Source organism: Caretta caretta, chromosome 1, assembly GCF_965140235.1.
Source record: "Caretta caretta isolate rCarCar2 chromosome 1, rCarCar1.hap1, whole genome shotgun sequence".
In the NCBI taxonomy this organism is placed as follows: domain Eukaryota; kingdom Metazoa; phylum Chordata; order Testudines; family Cheloniidae; genus Caretta; species Caretta caretta.
This window is the reverse complement of record NC_134206.1, coordinates 264,263,750-264,285,712: the sequence shown is the minus strand read 5'-3', so window position 1 is coordinate 264,285,712 and position 21,963 is coordinate 264,263,750. Positions and strand designations below refer to the sequence as shown.

At 42.9% G+C, this 21,963-nt stretch overlaps 1 protein-coding gene across 3 annotated transcripts in view; it reads right to left on the bottom strand.

Moving 5' to 3' along the window:
* Positions 1-2,414: 2,414 nt before the first annotated feature.
* The window catches only part of GUCY2C (guanylate cyclase 2C), an 83,865-nt gene continuing 64,316 nt past the window's right edge, over positions 2,415-21,963 (bottom strand). For all 3 annotated transcript variants that reach the window (XM_075124244.1, XM_075124245.1, XM_048835325.2), the window contains 9 exons: positions 18,251-18,339; positions 16,881-16,972; positions 15,396-15,554; positions 9,309-9,501; positions 8,736-8,910; positions 7,444-7,542; positions 6,606-6,700; positions 5,476-5,552; positions 2,415-3,357 (listed from right to left, as the gene is read on the bottom strand). In XM_075124244.1, coding sequence (XP_074980345.1) covers positions 3,183-3,357; positions 5,476-5,552; positions 6,606-6,700; positions 7,444-7,542; positions 8,736-8,910; positions 9,309-9,501; positions 15,396-15,554; positions 16,881-16,972; positions 18,251-18,339 — 1,154 coding nt within the window. In that variant the 3' untranslated portion in view covers positions 2,415-3,182. The remainder of the gene's footprint in view (positions 3,358-5,475; positions 5,553-6,605; positions 6,701-7,443; positions 7,543-8,735; positions 8,911-9,308; positions 9,502-15,395; positions 15,555-16,880; positions 16,973-18,250; positions 18,340-21,963) is intronic.

The window sequence follows — 21,963 nt, the reverse complement described above, 5'->3', positions numbered from 1 at the left end:
TAACAAACTTGAGAGCCACTGTTTTGGCAGTGCAATTGCGAAATGGAAAGGCTTTTGGCCATTTGCTGAATTTATTTACTATGACAAGGAGATATTTGAACCCTTGGGTCCGGGGAAACTTAGTAAAGTTTATTTGCTACACCCGTCTGGGGCCTGGAGTGGGTTCCAGGGCCCCTGGTGGCACTGGGTGTTTTGGTCGGGGGTTATTTTTTTGACAGACTAGGCATTTTGCCTGTACCTGGGCAGCCAGGGGTCTGAGTCTGGAGGTTATAAAGTACTTTTTTATTAGTTGGGTAAGTGCCTTTTTGCCAGCACGAGTGGTTTAATGTAATTTTTGTAATATTGGCAGGATTAGGCCTTTTGGTAAGAGGACTTTTTTTTCTGGGGAATGAAGCCATTTTTTTTTTTGGAGATTAAGTTTGTTAGCTAGCTGGGTTTTTTTTTTAAGAATACTGAGGGGTTGGGAGCTCCCTTACTGATGGGATAAGGGCATGCATATAGGTGTTTTTAGTTTGAGGGGACATCAGGGTGGCAGCATGCTTTGTCTTTTTATATGCCCTGGCATTACTCCTGGTTATATTTTGATTTTTTTTTTTGATGGGCCTTACAGTGTACTACTGCCACTTCCAAGGGGAGTTGCACTGCCTTTAGAAGCTGTAGAATTTGGGGCCCGTACTTGACTGGGGAGCCTTGGGCTGTTAGCATTTTTTTTTGTTCTTACAGGCCAGCATGAGCATGCAGCACACCAAAAGCATATTTGGAATTAGTGAAAATATTGACCCTTTTTTTTTGGGACAGTTTGAGTTCACGGGTCAGGGCCACTAGCTTAGCCAACTGGGCAGAGGTCTTAGTGGGCAAACTTTTAGCTTTTATGGTGTTATTGAGGGTTACAATAGCATAACCCGCTTTTTTTTTGCTTATTTATTACTATGCTGCTACTATTAGTGTACCACTTATAATTTGCATTTGGGAGGGGCACATTTTTAAAGTTTGGGCGGCTAGAATATTGGGCATTTATGATTTTTAAATAGTTATGGTTTTGTTTTTTAGTTTTTGGTAAGAGGGTGGCAGGGTTAAGGGATGGACAAGGCTGCACCGTGACCTCGGGGTTTTTTAAGAGCTTTGCTTGGTATTTTTGCTTGTGGCGCCCATCACAGTGAGGGAGTCTGCTACTGGCAACTGAAGGGGTGATTTATAGCAGTTTGTGCTGCTTTAGAGTTTACTAGAAAATTAATTTTTTTATTTTTTACCCGCATTTTTACTTGGGGTTTTGGGGGTAGGATGATTTGGGTTTTTTTGATATTTTTATTTTTGTTTTCTTATTGTTATTATAGAGGTACTGCGTTTTTTTTGAGGCCCCCGATGAACTCACCGGTGCGCGCTGGGCGTCGGTTGTCGCTGCAATCCTTGACCGCCGGAAGGGATTCGGGCAAGGCTAAATTGCAGCCTTACGCCCACCCAGGGACGCCAAAAGCTGTTGCCGGCACCCAGTGCCAGAGGCAAACAACAGCAGAGGTTTGTTGCCCAGTGTGCGTTACCCAATAGGGTGGAGAAGCAGAAAGTTTATTTGCAGCTGCAAACAAGGTACAGGGAGAATAGAATCTCAAATCCTGCACATTAGAGCAGGTTATTACACACACTTTTATATTTTTTAATGCTACTGCACTACACATTAGCCAATTAAAACTTTGCATAAATACTTTGCCTGTTTTATATGGGTTATAATAATGTTTATTTTTTGCAACCTTTAATAAGCATTTTTAGCAACTTAAACAACCAGCACATTTTGTTTGGCTTTGTAGCTGTTTTTTTTTGTTATTTTTAACTTGGCATTAGCAAGCCTTATACTATGAGGCATTATTTGCGGCTGCAACATTATTTTAAGAGCAAAAGAGCTTACTTAAACCAGCCAGGCCTGAGTTTTATTAAGGGAGGTTGAAAAGAAGCCCTTAGGCCTACAGCAGGGAGACTTCCTTGACCCTTATGGCCTTTTATTTTTTTGACTTAACTAGTGGCCATGCCCTGGGGTCTCCAACAATAAGAGTGCTAGACTGAATGACAGCTCAAGCAGTAAGCTTCATTGTTTGAATACTGACTAATGCTTCACCACTGTTACAGAAGCAACCCTGCAGACAACCATTTGCATACAGGTCATTTACAAGTCCATGGACCACAGTTTGAAAGCCACTTATGTAGAGAAAGTCATTTGCCAAAATCTTGCTTGCTAGTGATTATTTCTTCAGTGAAATGCCAGTTGTCTCCTCTGTTACACATCTGTATTTTGTCTCTTTGCTAAAGTGGATAATTAATATCAAGTGTTGATTTTAGCATATGGTTGAGCCAGCTCAGATAAAATCCAAACAAAATGCTCACCCATGAAACTTCACCCAAAAGTTGAAATGAAACTCTTTAAGTTATGTTATGTTCCGTTATGTTTTATTTTTAATGTTTGCAGTGGTTTATGTGTTTCTGGTTTTGGGGCCAGAAGCAGAAGTAGCGAAATACTATGACAGAGCCAGTTTTTGCAAGATTTCCAACTTAACTCTGTAGACCCAAGAGATTCAGATATGCTTCAGAAACCATCCAAACTTTGGAATATTCTCCTTAGAGAAACAGTGGAGGCACCATTTTTTGAGCTAGATTAATTTGACTAAACAAAACACTTGAGAATATACAGTGGGGAAATTACAAAATTGCAAAATATCCAGGTCCATATCTACATACATTTTAAATATTTTCAAAAATACATACAGGCACTTTTTTCCAAATAAAAAATTGACAGTTAAACACAAAGTTTTAAATCACGATAAATTAAGACTCTACAGAGAAGACTTTGGGAAATGGGTCATTGAACAGCCAATCACATTTAAAAAAAATATTAGACAATTATCTTTCAGTCTCAAATGGATATTTTCTCTTTCCCCAGATCAGGGTGGATGTGCATGGGTGAAGCAGTCAGGTGATTGGGAAGATGCAGCAAGCATGGAGGTAACTACATTTTGGCACCACAGCAAAGGGTCTATCTGATTCGCTGATAAAAAGTCAAGTGGTAGAGACATTTCCCAAAGAGAGAACAGTTTCGTTTTTTCCCCCAGCTCTCCCTGAGAGTGCCAGTCTCCAGCCTCTGTGTAGTATCTTCCATAGCCTGTACATGGTTTTTATGTCACACTAGACATCCAGTTTTACAGATAGGTGGTGGAATTTTCTGTGGTGGCCAACTGCAGGTACTCTAGGGTGCCTTTTCGGTAGCTGCCCACCCGGGAAGGCTCACGGACCAGGACCCCTTCAGATTGCCTTTTCCCCAGAGACTCTGTTATCATCCCTGCTAAGTCATCTTGCAATCGCTGTTGATTCTCCCTGGAAATAGCAGGAGAGGAAAGATTTCAGTGACCCATGCAATACAGGTACTATGATCCTCAGTTCCCAAGCCATTTTTAGACAATTTCTATCCTACCATCTTTCCAGAAGCCCTCAATATACTAATAAGATTGATTCTGCCCACAATCTATTTCAAGTGGACATAGAAATCCAATTCAGGATCTACTTGTGACTGTTCCTGACAATATGGGTTATTGTCTCTGCCAAGGAAGTTTGCTTTAGCATCACAATCTCCCACCTGTAGAGTCTGTGAAATTACTTGGAATGAAGAGGAGAAAAACCTGAACTGGATTCACAAACCTAGTTGAAATGGACTATGGCTCTGACTCTGTGACCAGACCCAGTTTTAAGTACCTGTAATATTCAGCTGCAGGTGTCTCTCAAAATAGTGGTAGTATTCTTAGAATTGCCACTCTGCCAGAAATTCATGGGACACATATGATTTTCACAGGCATGTCCCATGCAGAACAATTAAAAAATTCCCATATATATCATACTGGTGCCATATCACAGAGTGAAGACAAACATCACAGATAGCAACGGGTAGGGTCTGAGGGATACCTTCAAACACACCTTCAGAGGGAGAGCTAAAACCCTAAAGACAATACTCTCTACTGCTCTTTTTAAAATTTCTTTAGGTTAAAAAAGTGCCTAGTTAGAAAATAAGTGTACTGAAAAAAGTAGGCCAGGAATATCACTTCCTAAGCCCACAGATGAATGTGTGTACAACAAATCTCTCAAGAGTGCATGGGATTTTAAACTACCCAGAAAACTTGATGCTCTCTGGTCTGGAAAGACCCTGACAAAAATCACCTCTTATCCCTTAGAGAAGGGCAGTCTCTTCTGCTTTAGCTAGATATGAATGAATGGTCAGAGTGTTGAATTTGTGCAATGGGACATGACCTAATTCTCAAAAAACTTTTGCAATAAAAATAATAATTAATAGTATCATATTTATTTAGTGCCTTTCACCCTAAAAGATCCCAATGTGTTTTACAAACTACCATATACAGTATGTAAAGGAATTACTTCAATCTGTATTGAAACACAGTCACTCCTGAGGTGGATCACAACAGCTGCATAAATAGTACACAGCAACACTACACAACGGGTTAGGATAGGAAGTGAAGAAGAACTCCATATCTCACTGAAACTATTTGGAAAAATGTAATCAGCCAGACTTGAATTTGATCATGTCACTGGAACTAATGCCCTTTGTACGGAGCAAAGTACATCTTAAAATTACCACAAGTGGTCAGGAACTCAGTTTTATGTCACTTCTGAAAGGCAGCACTTCAGTGTCACCACACCCCTTTACTTTGGAAACTGACTGAGTGTCAATTCAAAAGGAAGACTGTTACCTACCTGGATCTGATTAAACCAGGACATCAACCTAGTATTTTTTTCCTGGTAACTCCTCTCTTATGCTCCAGAAACTGAAGTTTTGTTTAGAAGTTTTTAAAAATTAAGTCTCTAGACCTTATGCCTGTGAAGGTAATCTTCAAAATGAGAACCCAATATCAACAAAGAGGTGCCTGAGTCTGCAGACAACCTCAAATGGTAACTAAGAGGTGTGAACTGCTCTCATTCATCTCATTTTGGTATTGAGTCTGAAGCTTCATGATGACAGTTTAATGTTAATGTTATTAACTGTTTCACTACTGATCAAATCATACAAGAAAAAAAGAAGGGAAATTACATAATGAAATCTGCACACATTCTATTGTGATTGGTGCTTGGACTGGGGATAAAGCTTGGGAGAGTATCACCACTCTTTTTCCCCCAATCTGAACTTGCACCTACTAAATCAACACCCCTTTCTGGTGAGTTTTCCTTGAATGTCTCCCATCCAAGGCCCTGATCCAGTAAAGTATGTAAGCCTATTAGCAATCCCAGAACTAATACTATTATGTATACTTGCATGTGTTCATATGCACATACACTGCTGTGTCCTTGACATGAGCCCAAGGAATACCAAAAAGTATAGTAAGTTAAAAATTCTGAGGGGAGAAGTGCACTTCAGCACTTTTGGTGAAGGCTGAAGTGCAAGGCCTGAAAGTTTCATTTCTCCCTTCCCACAAATAAAGAACATCTTACACAGAAGGAGGTGTTGGGAGATTATACTGCTGGTCCTTCACCCCTGTCAGCCAGTAGGTAATCTCAGTTCCTTTGCCCTAATATGTCAGAGAAGAGAGAAGCACAATTTAGGGATTAGATAGGCACAATATATGATTTATATGCTTTATGTTGCACTGTATTATATGATTGTTCTATTATCTTTGCTTACTGTATTTAACAGGCACCCAGAGCATAGGATGGGCACCTATCAAATTTTATAAACTGAAACAAATAAATGTAACAAAGCAAAGGTGAGCAAATTAATAGGCCTCTCCCACCATACCCATTCACCACTGCCTCCTCGCCAAATTTTTATTACCAATGATATGTTTCACCTACAGTACTTCCCAGACATCTGCGTTGCCTTGACTTTTGTCTCAGATGCTTTTTCAATGGCTATATTAACTCTAGAGGGGTGTCTCCATCACCCTGTGGCTGTGTTGCCAACAGATACGTCTCTCTTGCTCTCCTGCTCTGTGTCCCTGGTGTAGCCTCTCTCCACTATGCCCTGTGCAATTTTGGCATATATATTACAATTTTTTCTTTTTGATCGGAGTTCTGCCTGCACAGATTCTTCTCCCCATACAACAATCAGATCCAGTGTCTCCTGTTCACTCCATGCTGGAGCTTGTTTGCTTTTCTGGGACTGCATAGTCACCTGTGCTGCTGAGCTCGCCATGCTGAACAAACAGGAAATGAAATTCAAAAGTTCCCCAGGGGCTTTTCCTGTGTACCTGGCTAGTGCATCAGAGTTGAAAGCGCTGTCCAGAGTGGTCACATTGGAGCACTCTGGGATAGCTCCCAGAGGCCAATTCCATCAAATTGCACAACGCTGCATCTGCACACTACCCCAAATTTGACCCAGCAAGATCGATTTTAGCACTACTCCCCTTGTCAGGGCGGAGTACAGCAGTAATTTTAAGAGCCCTTTAGGTCGATGGAATGGGGTTGGTTGTGTAGCCACATTGCTTATAAAATCGACCTAACGCAGCTAAATTTGACCTAACCTCGTACTGTAGACCAGGGCCAAGATAAGTGAACATCTCAGGTGTGTGATACCTTTAGATAAAATTTCATTCCTGTGTGTTTGTAGGCATGGTCTATGTTACCTTCAAGTAAGTCTTTCCTCTCACTTTATACTGAAAATGGCAGTCTGTCCTCTTCAGGATGGCGATAGTAGATGCACTTACATGAATCCGTAGAGCTAAAAATAAACAAACAAGCAACAAATGTTTGATTCAGAAACAACGCATGAACATATTCATTTTCTGTGAAAACCTGTGCTATGGTAGAGGTGTATCTAATTGTCACTGATGTCTTAGGACTAATTCTGTGCGCAAATGACATTAATGCTACCCATATATTGTTGAACCCAAAAATAACTACTCCGTCACATAACATTATATACAAGGAAAGACTAAAACTACTAAATAATTATAGCTAGACCAGCCAATGCCTCAGGATAGAAGTGATAACAGTATCTGCGGGGTAGGGGGACAGGGTAAATATCAAGAAGGGGAAGGAATGGGAAGAAACTGAGCAAAGGGAAGAAAATTTAGGCTGGATCTCAGGAAACATTTTTAGTTGCAAAACTATTAGATTGTGGGATATTTATTTATATATATTTATATAATAAAGATGCCTATCCAAGTCACCAGGCGCCCGAACATAATCAATTAAATTAAATCTCAGCAGCATTAAAATCACCAGTTCCACAGGAACTGAGCCAGCCAGCCACCTACCCCCTTCATCAACTAGGAAGCAAAAGAACTAGGAATAGGCCTGTATTTTCCAGGGTGGAGTGGAGGAATGGAAAATTTGATCTTCTATCTTTAAACGTCTATGCTTTGATGATAAAGTTGTTCTTGGCTGGAGAAGGAACTCTAGATTTGAATGCACAACTAGCCTAGTGTCAGATTACACAGAGAGGTGAGGTTCAATTCTTACGTAAACCTGTGGATTCCATCCTTGAAGCTGTGTTAACCGTGTCTCCAAATAAACAGTAACGAGGCATCTTAATCCCAACCACACCAGCAGCACATGGACCTGAAAGCAGAGGACAGGGTGAGGAAAGAGGAAGACAGAGAGGCTGTTATTCCATGGGGATTCAGAGAAGCCCTTGAGGTCTCAGACGTGGCTGAAAGAAATTGAAACTTAGGAATTAGCGTGATGCCATCATAACTATGGGAGTTATCTGTTAGTGTCCTGGAGTGGGTGAGTGGTCTCATCTCGAAGATGGCACTTCTAGCAGCAGAGCAGGGGCACTGGGGTCAGCAGTGATTGAAAGCACTATCTACATCACCTTGTACAGTGTCTGGAGGTCTCACATCCAACTGTAGACCAGGCCTGTCTCTGTTCAGCTTGTAAAATATATTAAATATATTAAAAGACTATTCATACTATTTGAATATATTTCTGAGCAGACAAAAATGCAGAAGTATTAGCATAATTCCTAAGTGTCAGCTCTGGAAGCAGGGGATGGAAAGAATTAACTTAATTATGGAGAAGTTTCTGTTGGTGTCTTTAGGGCCTTCCCGAATAACTGAATTGTTATATTCCTTCTCTTGTGATGGACATAAACAACAGAGTACTGAAACAAGCAAAAATAAAAAGAAAGTTTCCCCAAGTACTTGGGTTCTTTGGATTATCCACAATGCCATTCTAATAAAGTAAATCAAAAACTGATTCTCAAGTGGGCCTGGTGAGAACATTTGCCTCAAAAGCATTTAATGTAAGTCTGCTTTTCAGTGGGGGAGGAAAGGTCTCTAAGGACTCAGGTGGGTATAATGTCACCAACTCAATCTCATAAAAAGAAAAGGAGTACTTGTGGCACCTTAGAGACTAACAAATTTATTTGAACATAGGTGCCACAAGTACTCCTTTTCTTTTTGCAGATACAGACTAACACAGCTGCTACTCTGAAATCAATCTCATAAGGAACTACAGAGGTTGGTTTGCTCAGCTACCAACCTCACAGAGATGGAGTTGTTAAATGGAACGGGAGCAAGCCAATGGTCTATTTAAGTCCACCGCCTTTCCTCTAACAATGGTCTTTTATACCTGACGCTTTTGAGGAAGGCAATTGACAGTGCTTCTGGCCAGTTGTGTCATGCTATACCACAGTCTTCACAGAGAATCAATTTATGAACAATGAGGCATGAGCTCTTTTAACCATTGTTTACTTTTTGATCTAGATAGAATAGCTATGTCATTCATATTCACATGCCGTGACCCCATACCAGAGTGAATCCCTATGCGAATCCAAACAGGCAGGCCAGGAAGATGTCGTAATTCAAAGGATCCCATGAAACTAAGGATATCCAGTGCCATCATAGAGATGTCCACTGCGTGGCGGTTGCCATTTCTCTTTGGTAAGCCACTCACCACCATGTACGCATCACCAATGGTCTCCACCTGTGGAAACACGATTAACAGTTACCATTCCCGTTTACTAGAAGATGCATATAAATTGCAGATGGAAATGGGCTTTTAGAGTCATTTTCTTGATCTCTTCTTTGGCAGTGCAGGGTTGCCAAATTCCTTCCAATTAGATGACCTCTTTCTGGTAGTGAAGTGCTCAGTACACAGCATTCTAGGTAATGAATCTGTGACCACTTGGTATCAAAAACCATTTACAGAGAGCTATGTGAAGCACATTAGAGAGACGTAATCTTGGCCTGTACTTCTTTCATTTGTCTTTACTTAGTGTACTGGTTTTGAGCCTTTGTTACCACATTCTATTCCCAATTACTCTGACTGCGATGTTTTATGTATCCTGATTATTATTTAAGTGTAAGTGAGGCTCTGTTCACCTTGTAAACATCATGATGGTCGAGAATGTGGTCAAAGTTCTTATAGATGTCATTGAGCATGTCCACCACTTCCATGGGGGTGCTGTATTGGCATAGCGTGGTGAAGCCGACAATGTCGCTGAAATAGATGGTGACTGCTTCGAACAGCTCTGGCTCTACCCGCCCAGTTTCCTTCAAAGATTTTACCACTGGCCTGTGAAGAAAGGTGGAAGGGAAATGGAGATAAATATACCTTCTGCTTTAGAGGACAACTCAACCTCCTAGACCTGTCGGCCGTAAGTGTTCCAGAAATAGAAGTAAACAAACCAACATTCTGGTAATGAGTTCAACGGGCACTTGGAAAGTCAGACACGCTAGCATTTCTGGCTACTAGAGCCTTCTAGATTATGAGCTCTTATTTAGATTGTAAACTCCTTGGGAAAGAGACTTTTCTTATATTTTTGTAAAATGCTATGCATCCCTACGCTTCCCTATACATAATAACTGAGAAAATCCAGAGACAAGACTGTATCAGGCAGGCAGTCTCCTCCGAAGACTTGCTTTCAAGTTTCTAGCGTGGAATTGTGCACACTAAAGCCAAGGAGACACAGGGCTTGTCTACACAGCCCCACAGTTTTGACTATGGGCCATAGTCGAATTGCAGCACACACTTGTGTGCTATGCTATAACTCCCCTGTGTGGCTGCTGTGGATGCAATCTAAAAGGTACCTAGTTTGTACTAATTTAGTCCTGTTTAAAGAGGACTATGTTAATGTGAAGTAGTTAGTTCATGCCCGCAGCATCCATATGGAGAAGTTACAGCAGAACACACTAGAGTGTGCTTCAGTTCACACCCTCATCGTGCAAACTGCAGGGCTGTGTGGACATAGCCATACTGCTTTCTGCGTAGTTCCAATCTGTCTGGTGAACATCTGACAGCTTTGGAAGTTGAATCCAGTTTTCAATTTTCTTTTGTACACATACACTTTCTCTGTACATCTTGTTCTTGACAAGACTGGGGGTGTTTGGCTTGGTATCCTGGCCAAATTCCACGTTGGTTAATTACATTCTGCCTCCCTGAAGTCCCACTCCTGTTTCAGTTGTCAGTGGCAGTCTGTCATTCTTCACATCCTAGGGCTTTGGAAGTATATTAAGCTAAAGCACATAAAGACCATTTTAGTGCAAACAAGAGTGTCTATACGGGGAGCAAAATAGATAGTGTGCTTTAAATTCACACCCTAGTTTACTCTACACTAACTTCCCTATGTAAGACAAGACCTTAGCGTTGTTGTTTGCTGTTGAAACTGCTGCTGTATGCCACCACAGAGGTGGCTGCATTTCTGCAGAAGGTGAATTGATTCTCATATATATCATTTGTAAGGCTTGTAAAAAAAATTCAGGTTCCTTGAATATGAAAGAAGCTAAAGATATGTAAACATTACATTCAAAATTCACTGGTTAGGTCACCTAATTAACTGAAAAGTCATCTTAAAAATAGGTGTTAATTCATTTTGTGAAATGTTTGTTCACTGTACTCCCAAGGACCTCATTCCTTCCTCAAGCTAGTTTTTAAATCAGTCAGTCTGAATGTCCATCATCGTGTATAATGATTACATGAAGTCTGGGAATCCATGATGTTTCAAATTATCTTCAGACTGTTTAGCCCTCTGTTTGCACATGGCACCTACAGGTCTCCCTCTAGCATCTTCCTGTAAATCTTTCAGATGTGACACCTAGATATACTGAGGAGGACTGGTTTAGCCAGTTCTAGGCAAACAACCCTCTTAAACATCATTAGCATTCAAATAGATCAGTTATTTTATTGGTCATGGTGAGACATGCATAAGATAGAAAGTGCTCATCTATTGCAAGACAAATGTAAATATTTCAGTTACAAATCTTCTCTACAAGTGAATCAGAAAGGGCCTGCCACAATACTACCCTTTTCCACTCAACCACACTTTACAGAAAACAAACTGGAGTACGACTACACTACAGAGACTATACTGGCATAGTTAAATAGCCATAGCTATGCTGGCATAACCCTGTAGCGTAGACGCAGCCTCCACCAACTGAAGGGGATTTTTTGTTCGTTTAGGAATACCACTTCCCTAAACAATGGTATTCTTCCATCAGCATAGCTGTATCAACACTGAGGATTAGGTCATCACAGCTGTGTGTGTGTGGGGTGGGGGGTTGCTTTTTTCACACCTCTGACTGATGTAGCTATGTCAACCTGACTTTTAAGTGTAGACCAAGCTTGGATTTTTTTCTCCCATCTTTTAAATCATTAAATAGTATTTTAATTCTAGATCAGATCTGGGTTTTTTTGAGCATCTGCAGGTACTTCCTCGTTAAGGCTCTGATTTAGAAAATAATTTTAACTTTAAGCATGTGCTTAAGTGATGTGCTGAATTGGAGCCTTAGACAGGGACTTCCTGGGCACTGGCAGGTCAGAGCAGTTCCTAGGTAGCTGACAAACTCTGTTGAAACTTTGAAACTCTGTCTGTGCAAACAATGTCACATTTTCCCTCTCTGCTATACATTTTCCCCAAAGATCTTGTATGGGGAATCAGAAAGAGTAGAGTGCAGAGGGAACTGGGAGCCCTGCAAATTTACCATCTGCTGAGCTGGGTAGATGAGGGAAATAGAACAGAGGAGAGGTGGAAGCAGCCTTTGATTCTCTGATTCAAAGAAATACAGGATGAGTGTTAGAGAATATCTGTAAATAAACTGCAAGTAAGAACTTTCAAAATGGTAGACACCTTTTATGATAATAATTTTATGTTTCTCTAGAATCATTCATCTTGGAGGATCCCAAAGCACTTGTGGACATTGTGGGTATAAGGATTATTTCATCCACTACTGAAATACAATAATTTCTGGGTTAGAATATGGCAACTTGTTAGTAGCACATAACAAAAACAATGCTTCCATTTTAGAAAGAACCAAGACTTTCTCCAAATGAAACTGCAGGCTGATTTTAGGTTAGCAGAATATAATTCTCCAAGTTGGAATTTGTTAGGACCACCAACACTGACCCCCACCCCCATTCATGTAAACAGTGACATTCAGTTATGTTTATGAATTTACTTTGATTTATAACTCTAATACCAACAGACACACATTTAAAGCTCTGAGTGTCCTCACAACAAATAAAAATCACAATATCAAATACAAGCATAAATTACATTGCTCTCATTTTTTCCATCCACCTCATCTACAAATGGACCCTGTAGCATGTGATGGGGGATACCAGGCCTTCCCTGCCCCCATGCTGGAGGCATCACCACCCTGAAAAATTTGCCCAAAGGCAGAGTGTCTCCTGGGAAAGAGGGGCCATGAGAAGTGGTGAGCTGGAGCCAGTTGTTAAATTTAGAAGCCCTTTTAGAACCAGTTGTTCCGCGAGGGACAACCGGTTCTAAAAGGGCTTCTAAATTTAACTGGCCAAAAGTGGCACCTTGGGCACCGACTCCATGGGTGCTCCAGCCCTGGAGCACCCAAGGGGAAAATTTGTGGGTGCCGCCGGCTTCCTGCGAATCAGCTGTTCGCGCGGGAAGCCGGGGGGCTGAGAAGCAAGCCATGGCTTCCCGCTCAGGCCCAGGGAGGCGGAAGTGAGCTGGGGCGGGGGGGCGCGAGGAGGGCTGCCCGCGCTGCAGCAGGTAACCGGGGGGGGGGGGGCGGGGTGCAGGGGAACCGCTCCCCACCCCAGCTCATCTCCGCCACCCTCAGCCTGAGTGGGAAGCTGCGGCCTGCTTCTCTGCCCTCCCCGGCTTCCCAGCCGAACAGCTGATTCGCGGGAAGCCGGGTGGGGGGGAGGGGGGGCTCGGAGAAGCAGAGCGGGGCGGTGCGTTCAGGGGAGGAGGTGGAGCGGAGGTGAGCTGGGGACGGGCGCGGGGTGGGGAGCTGCCGGTGGGTGCTCTGCACCCACCAAATTTTCCCCATGGGTGCTCCAGCCCCGGAGCACCCAGGTTGTCAGCGCCTAAGGAGCCACTTTTGATGTGATCAGTGGGGGGAGCGGCCGCTCCCCCTGCTACCCCCCTAGCTATGCTCCCCCCGCCCCTAGGAGCCAGAGGGACCTGCCGGATGCTTCCTGGGAGCTGCCCCAGGTAAGCACCACCGGGACTGCCACCTCGCCCCCCGGCAGGTGCCTCTGGCTCTTAGGGGTGGGGTGGGCACCCACTACGGTAGCCCACAAGACCCTCCTGTCTGGTTCTGGGGGCAGTCAGGGGACAGGGGAGAGGGGTGGATGGGGCAGGAGTCCTGGGGGGCGGGGGTGGGCAACGACCCCCTCGTGGGGTGAGGAGGGATCCTGTTGTTAAGATTTCGGCAGCTCATCACTGGCCATGAGTATAGAAGCCACTCAGGCTTTGGTACTGGCAGGACCAATAAAACTTGGTCCTTCAGCCGCTAGAAGAGCCCTGAGGAGGCAGTAGGCAATCAGACTCACCTGTCTGCTTCTGCTAAGAGCGGGGGAAGCTGGGGCAGGAGAGCAGCTCCCCAGTGTTAACTCACAGCATCCACACCCAGGTCAGGGGCTCACAATTTGACTTCACCTTCAGTTTAAGCATGCAACAAACTCTTCATTTTTATTGAGAGTTTAGAAGTCCAGGTGGCCATTTTTTAGATTAATTTCAACTAACTGTGACTCGTCTAGCAAAGGGCATATGGCACAAGTTGCCTTGCTCCTGACAAGCTGTGACGTAGCTTCTCTGGAAAGCTAGCTAATCTGGCAGACCAGGTGAGAAGCACGATCCAGAGCAGATCAGGCTTCACAGAGAACGACCTGTTGACAGCCCCATTTCTTCTCTATCAAGGTCTTCTGTTGAACACAATTGCAGCAGTATAGTTTGGGGAAAGAGGTGGTCTCATGGGCAACCAAGTCCCAAACTATTTAGTACTTTATAGGTGAAACCCAACCCTTAACTCCACTTGGATACCAACAGGCAGTCAGTGCAGATCCCAGAGCACCAGCATTATAGGCTCTTAGTGTGACATTCCACTCAATAAGCAGGCAGCTGCATTCTGCACCAGCTTCAGTTTCCAAATGATCTCATCTCATTAAAGTAGTCTAGGCTAAAGGTGACAGAAGCATGAACAACGGTGGTGAGGTCTGCCTGCATCTGAAAGAAACTGTCCCATTCATCTCACCAGATACAAGACTATTGGCTATAGCTTCTATCAAAGCACCCTGAAGCAGTCGTCAGTCTAACAAAACACCCATATTACCAACATGTTCCATAAATGGCTATCCCTCCATCTGGGGATCTGATATAATCTTTGCAAGTTCTTTTGATACTTTCCCTCAACCCGCTAACATAACCTCAATCTTATGTCTATGATGCTTCAGCCAGCTAGCTCTCAGCTAGCTTTCCACAAACAAATCTTTCTTTGCCTCCTGCACAGCCATGGCATAAAACTGTAAAAGTTCTTAATGTCCCAGTTAGTCTAATTAGCACAAAACTTCCTCCTCAAGTGCTCTAGCAGTCACTCCCACTTGCCCCCCTCTTGCAAGTCATCTGTAAACCATGGCGTCTTAGGAGATGAAAAAACTGTTAGAAAGAGCATGTTGGGGATACTGTATTAATAGCTGTGGACAAAAAATCATTATAAAGTTCAACCAGGCCATGAATATTATAGTCTGAGGGCAAAACAGTATTTTCAATCAGAGCACTGCAGAATCAAACCAAATCCATCACCTCAAGAGGAGAGGAGTGTCCTAATGTGCATTAACAGTCAGTAAAGGCTAAATGATAAAAACATGGGATCTTTAATCACCTTACAAGTTCAGGACCTCAGTTCTACAGCTCATTTGAAAGGTGATAATGCCAATCATAGGGAAAAAAAGAAAGAAAATGGGCCAAATTCTGCTTTTAGTCACTTGTTATAACTGACAGAATAATTTAGCCCATTTTGTCTGACCTGGATCCGGAGGCAAGCACTATGAATTGTTACAATTTATTCTGTGGAGTAAGTATTATTCATGCCTTCATGCTCACTGTGGTTGGAGCCTCCCACAATGATTCTGATGCATTACACACCAGTGGGCTTCACAGTCAATATTGAACGCTTCCTACTGCATGGAAGCCCCTGCTGGTCAACACTCACCGTGGGAGCAGCATGAAGTTAAGCCTGTCCGCTCTGTCCCTTTCTGCCTTGTATAGCTCCGTCCTCTCCTCTACCAGGTGCTCTAGGTTCCGGGAATACAGCTGCAGACGCCGGATCAAGGTATCCATGTAGCTTTCATTGGTCTGACTATGGTAGTTACTGGGAACAGTGGTTGGGAAAAGGATGAAGAAAGCTTATGCTCAAATAAATTGGTTAGTCTCTAAGGTGCCACAAGTACTCCTTTTCTTTTTTTAAAATAACCTGAGATACAAATATTCAATGGGAGAGAGTACCGTGGAAAGCGAGAATCCTGAGAAGGAGAAAGAGGTGATAGGAGGCAGCAAATTAGACAGGAGTTTGCAGTGGGAAAGAGCACCAAAAAAAGCCAATGCAATTTTGTGCTGCCTTTGCAATGGCATCTTATCACCAAAAGGGGAAGTAAACAGGCTGTGGGTCACATTCACTCATTGAGATCTGCAGGTTTCCACTGGTGGGACCTGGACTGAAGACTCCCATCAGTGGACCATCTGCCAGAAGCAAAGATGATATAGCACAAGCCAGTCATAATCTCTGCTTCACTGGGGGTCCTGAGCTAGCAGATGCAGCCCATGAAGTGGATGGGGCCAAGATGACTGGAAGATCCAATAATTCGGATTCTGATTTTAAAATCTGGCTGGATTTTAAAACTGCCTTTTCCCCAAGCAAAACATCCATGTTAAGGTGGCAGTGGAACCAACTGCCCTCCCCTAAGGTAAGCCCCCCTCTAATGCAACTGCCGCTGCAGTTGTAGGGCGTGAATTGTGTGTTCCTCCATACCCTCGGAGGCGAATCTAACTATTTTCCTGCACTTCTTTGGTGTGGCCTCATCTGGAATGTTGTGTTCAGTTACAGACACCACATTGTCAGAACAATCATGACAATCTGGAAGAAGTTCAGAGAAGAGCAATAAAAATATAAGCAAGCGGCTGGTGGGACAGACTTATGGGGATAGGTTTAAAAGTTGTGAAATAGGCTCTGAAGGGAAGTGGCTGAAAACCCATTGCTTGGGACTTTTAAATAACTAGATTAGAAAAGGTATGGCAGGGAAGTCATTTCACTCAAACCCTATAATTATCTTACTCTGGGTAACCTGATCTTTTCAATCACCTCACTTTGTGGTCACTTTGAATCCATTAATCTCACCAAAACAAGTCACCTAAACTTTCTAATCATCTCATCCCCAGAATGTCCAACTTCATTAAATTTCCTGAAACCTGGATATCTGACCCACTATCGGACACTTGGGTAGTCCCTATTTACAAAATGTAATAATTTGGGCTCTGAGTGATCATCTCTCTCATGCACCCACACCTCCCATTTTGTCAAAGGATGAGGAAGGGCCCAGTCAGTGAGCCCTGTTTTTTCACTGATTGAATCATGTTGCCTCAGACTACACCTATAACTATCAGCTTCCAAATAGCTGGGAGTTTGGAACACAGTGCTTACCTGAATATTTTAGCCAGAGTGCTCTCAATTTTCTTAAAGTCAGGTCTTTTCTCTGGATCTTCCTCCCAGCAACTTTTTACAAGCATGAACACCTGAGAATGTACAAACCAGTGGAAATTCAGGTGAGCAGTTACAAAGAATGGTAATAGGGTTAAACAGCAAGACCAGGAGCTGTTCACTAGTCAGTATGGAATTCCGCTCCCATCCCACTTGGCCAGTAACTTATTAAAATGTGACCAGTTGTTATTAATCTGTGATGAGGGAATTCATTATAGGCACCTTACAGCAATACTCTCTTCACATTAGCCACTGATCAGCAGACAGATGATACTGACATTCAGTAATGACTACCAACCTGAACAGAATTTGAATCAGTGGTCCATAAATGAAAGCCAAGTGAAAGGATTCAATCCCCCAACCTGGTATCAGACTGTAATTATTGACCTAAAAGTGAAAGCCTTAGTAATTCCATCCCCAATTCTCTGAGCTTGGGTTCTGGCTGGAACTGGTGACTCAGAGATAAAAAGTCATGCTATTACCAGTCCCTTGAGATATCCACTCTAGTGTTTAATGATTATTGTGGTTTAATAATATCAACATTTTAAAAGACATGCTACTGTAATATAGAAATTAATACTGTAATACTGTTTGAAAGTGTTGTCAAAAGATAATAGTAGTCCTTTCCCAAATAGTTACATAGACCCCATAAATCACTCCATTTAAGAATATAGGATTTGCCACACTGGATCAGACAATCCATTAATGAAGTCCAGTATCTGGGCTCTTGTCATGTGGAATCAGATGACTAATCACTTAGCCCAGTTATCCCACATGCAGAATTGGCTAATAGTTGATGCTTCAGACAAGGTAAAACACCCTCCCCATGATGCATCTGGTCAAGATGAACAGACACTGTGCCATACTAAACATACATGTGTTCCTTAAAATGAAACAGGGGTCTTCTTTGTCCCAGATGTCCCATCAAAAAATTAATGCAATTTTAAAAAAATAATTCTAAAAGTGGGGAAAATATCCTCTGATCTGTGTGCTTTTTTTTTCTTTTCCAGTGGATTGGCAAACGCCTCCCACTGGACACCATGTGAATTCAGAAAGAGCCACCCTTAACACATGTTGTAATTATTAGAAGTTACCAGGTGCAGAATAAAAATGCTGTGTTGTGGGTACTGGAGTGAGGAGGAAAGAAGTCCAGTGAATTACATTTCACTGCACTGATGTTAATTATGGGACATTTTTTCTTCCTGAAAGGCCACAGCATTGGAACGTGTAGTGTGTATAGCCTTCATCCTCCCACACCAGCCATCTCTGGCCTGGCTAGAAGCATTTCCTCTTTTCCTTTAGCGTAGGCTTACTTCCAGCTCTCTTTCTCCTGCAGTCTCTAGGATCAGGTCTGGGCGGAAGGGTCTAACTCCTTTGCCACTCTCCACTCTGTAAAGTTTCTCTAATGAAAAAAAAAGTGCAATATTTAAACAATAAAGTGGCAGTGCATCTACAAAAGGTTTTTTTCTCCTTCTGATAATAGCTCACCTTAATTGATCACTCTCACTATAGTGTGTATGGCAACACCCATTTTTTCATGTTCTCTGTGTGTATATATGTATCTTCCTACTGTATTTTCCACTGGATGCATCCGATGAAGTGGGTTTTAGCCCATGAAAGCTTATGCTCAAGTAAATTTGTTAGTCTCTAAGGTGCCACAAGGACTCCTCGTTCTTTTTGCTGATACAGACTAACACGGCTACCACTCTGAAACCTGAGTGAATTCAGTATGCCAAGGTAGTTTTATAAATAGAGATGGGCCCAAAGCAAAAGCATGGCTCTGGACACCCATGTTTTTTTTATCTGGATCTGAACTTTGGGGGGTTTCTAGTTATAAGGCTGAAGGCCAGAACAGAGTGTCTTGAAGCCACCTGAGAAATGAAAGGAACAGAAATGTATACATGCATGTATCGCGGCGAACCGGGGAAGTCCCGGATGACTGGAAAAAGGCTAATGTAGTGCCAATCTTTAAAAAAGGGAAGAAGGAGGATCCTGGGAACTACAGGCCAGTCAGCCTCACTTCAGTCCCTGGAAAAATCATGGAGCAGGTCCTCAAAGAATCAATCCTGAAGCACTTGCATGAGAGGAAAGTGATCAGGAACAGCCAGCATGGATTCACCAAGGGAAGGTCATGCCTGACTAATCTAATCGCCTTCTATGATGAGATTACTGGTTCTGTGGATGAAGGGAAAGCAGTGGATGTATTGTTTCTTGACTTTAGCAAAGCTTTTGACACGGTCTCCCACAGTATTCTTGTCAGCAAGTTAAGGAAGTATGGGCTGGATGAATGCACTACAAGGTGGGTAGAAAGCTGGCTAGATTGTCGGGCTCAACGGGTAGTTATCAATGGCTCCATGTCTAGTTGGCAGCCGGTATCAAGTGGAGTGCCCCAAGGGTCGGTCCTGGGGCCGGTTTTGTTCAATATCTTCATAAATGATCTGGAGGATGGTGTGGATTGCACTCTCAGCAAATTTGCGGATGATACTAAACTGGGAGGAGTGGTAGATACGCTGGAGGGGAGGGATAGGATACAGAAGGACCGAGACAAATTGGAGGATTGGGCCAACAGAAATCTGATGAGGTTCAATAAGGATAAGTGCAGGGTCCTGCACTTAGGACGGAAGAACCCAATGCACAGCTACAGACTAGGGACCGAATGGCTAGGCAGCAGTTCTGCGGAAAAGGACCTAGGGGTGACAGTGGACGAGAAGCTGGATAGGAGTCAGCAGTGTGCCCTTGTTGCCAAGAAGGCCAATGGCATTTTGGGATGTATAAGTAGGGGCATAGCGAGCAGATCGAGGGACGTGATCGTTCCCCTCTATTCGACATTGGTGAGGCCTCATCTGGAGTACTGTGTCCAGTTTTGGGCCCCACACTTCAAGAAGGATGTGGATAAATTGGAGAGAGTCCAGCGAAGGGCAACAAAAATGATTAGGGGTCTGGAACACATGAGTTATGAGGAGAGGCTGAGGGAGCTGGGATTGTTTAGCCTGCAGAAGAGAAGAATGAGGGGGGATTTGATAGCTGCTTTCAACTACCTGAAAGGGGGTTCCAAAGAGGATGGCTCTAGACTGTTCTCAATGGTATCAGATGACAGAACGAGGAGTAATGGTCTCAAGCTGCAGTGGGGGAGGTTTAGATTGGATATTAGGAAAAACTTTTTCACTAAGAGGGTGGTGAAACACTGGAATGCGTTACCTAGGGAGGTGGTAGAATCTCCTTCCTTAGAGGTTTTTAAGGTCAGGCTTGACAAAGCCCTGGCTGGGATGATTTAACTGGGAATTGGTCCTGCTTCGAGCAGGGGGTTGGACTAGATGACCTTCTGGGGTCCCTTCCAACCCTTATATTCTATGATTCTATGATTCTATGATAGACATGGACACGACAACTTCCCAACTGGGCAGTAGCCATATTAGTGCCTCTCTCAGGATGGGGTGTAGCCATAGTAAAAGGCAATGTGAGAAGCCCTTTAGGATATTATGGCCTGATTTTCAGAAGTGCAGAGCACAATCTCACAAAGGGAATTGGAGCTGCAGATGCTCAGACCCTTTAAAAATCAGAGCATTAATATATATGAATATAATTTTGAAACACAGCAGTTTGTTGCCTTATTTGTACCCATAAGCAGGAAGACACTGTCCCATCCTAGCAAAACTCTCTGACTCCTGACCACGTCAGAATCCAGGTCATGTTTTCAAAACTCATTCATACTGTGCCATCAACAAACCATTAGTTTGCTTCCTAACTTGCAGTAATGAATGTTCTGCTAGTCCAACCATGTAAAGGGCTTCTGTAAGAGATATCACAAATGATTCTACACATTCAGCAGGGGGATTTTTTGCCTATTACTGGTCCTTCTATGTGTCTAGTTTCTATCTACCTACCTACCTAAGGTATTTACAGCATGTCAATCATCATAGTATCTTGGTGCTTCATTTCAAAAGCAGAATATGACTCAAGCATATTCAAAAAATTCTTCATTTGTTACCTGTCCTCTCTCTGATCCTAGCTAATGAATTAGGCCAAACATTTACAAATGAGGAGCTGTTGAGGGCCTTCAAAACCTTCCTAATAGTGAGTCCCAATCCCCCTGATTCTTGGCAATAAAAACCTAACCCCTCAGCTGTCTGAATGTATGCTGAACTTATTTAACCAACTTCTGAAATCAGAATCAATATCAGATCCCATTACATTAACCACTCATATATCCCTAATACTAAAATAAAGGGAAAAGCTCCATGGAGTGTGGATGTAATCTCGTTGCTAAAGAGAAAATTTAAAATCTTAACAAAAGATTGGCCCACAGATTTAAAATTAATTACTCGGTGAATCCAGAGTGGCCAAAGAGGCATCAGGCCCAGTAGATTTAACCACTACTACTATTAGGAGACTATTAAATGTCCTGTCACCTGTGAGCTGGCTCCAGCAAGAGGCATGGATTGCATCCCATGATGCTGACAAAACTATCAGTAAGTTGGTCTAAGTCTACAGGATGGAAACACTAAAGTGATTCGGAATGGACCAAACTTTTCTAAAATGGTGAAGCTTCATGAAAAAACATAGGTCAAAGCCAACACAGAGACAGATTGTGACCCTAACACCACTAGCTAAGTGGGGGTGGCAGGCAGTGAGGACCTAGGAACATTGTGCCTGAGCTGGCATAATGCCTCCAGCACAGCAGGGAGAACATGGCCACTGAATCACTTTTTTGAAAGAGTGCAACTTGCTCCCTCACCCTCACATGCAGCAAGCCCTGCTGGCTGAAGCATGGAAGGGGAATATATCCCTTTCCCCTCTCCGCCCATTTAGGGAGTCTTTTGCCAGTAGTGACACTACACTTATAAAATCCTTGTGTTCACTGGGATTGTGCCTACCCCCTGCAAAAGGAGGAATAAGACCTCTTATACTCTGCTCCCAATTGTACTCCCACACAGAACCAGGCATCATTTGACACACAGTATGCTCTTGGGCAGACAGGGCTATAAAGATGACGAATATGCCGGGAATATAGTATGTTTAGCTAATG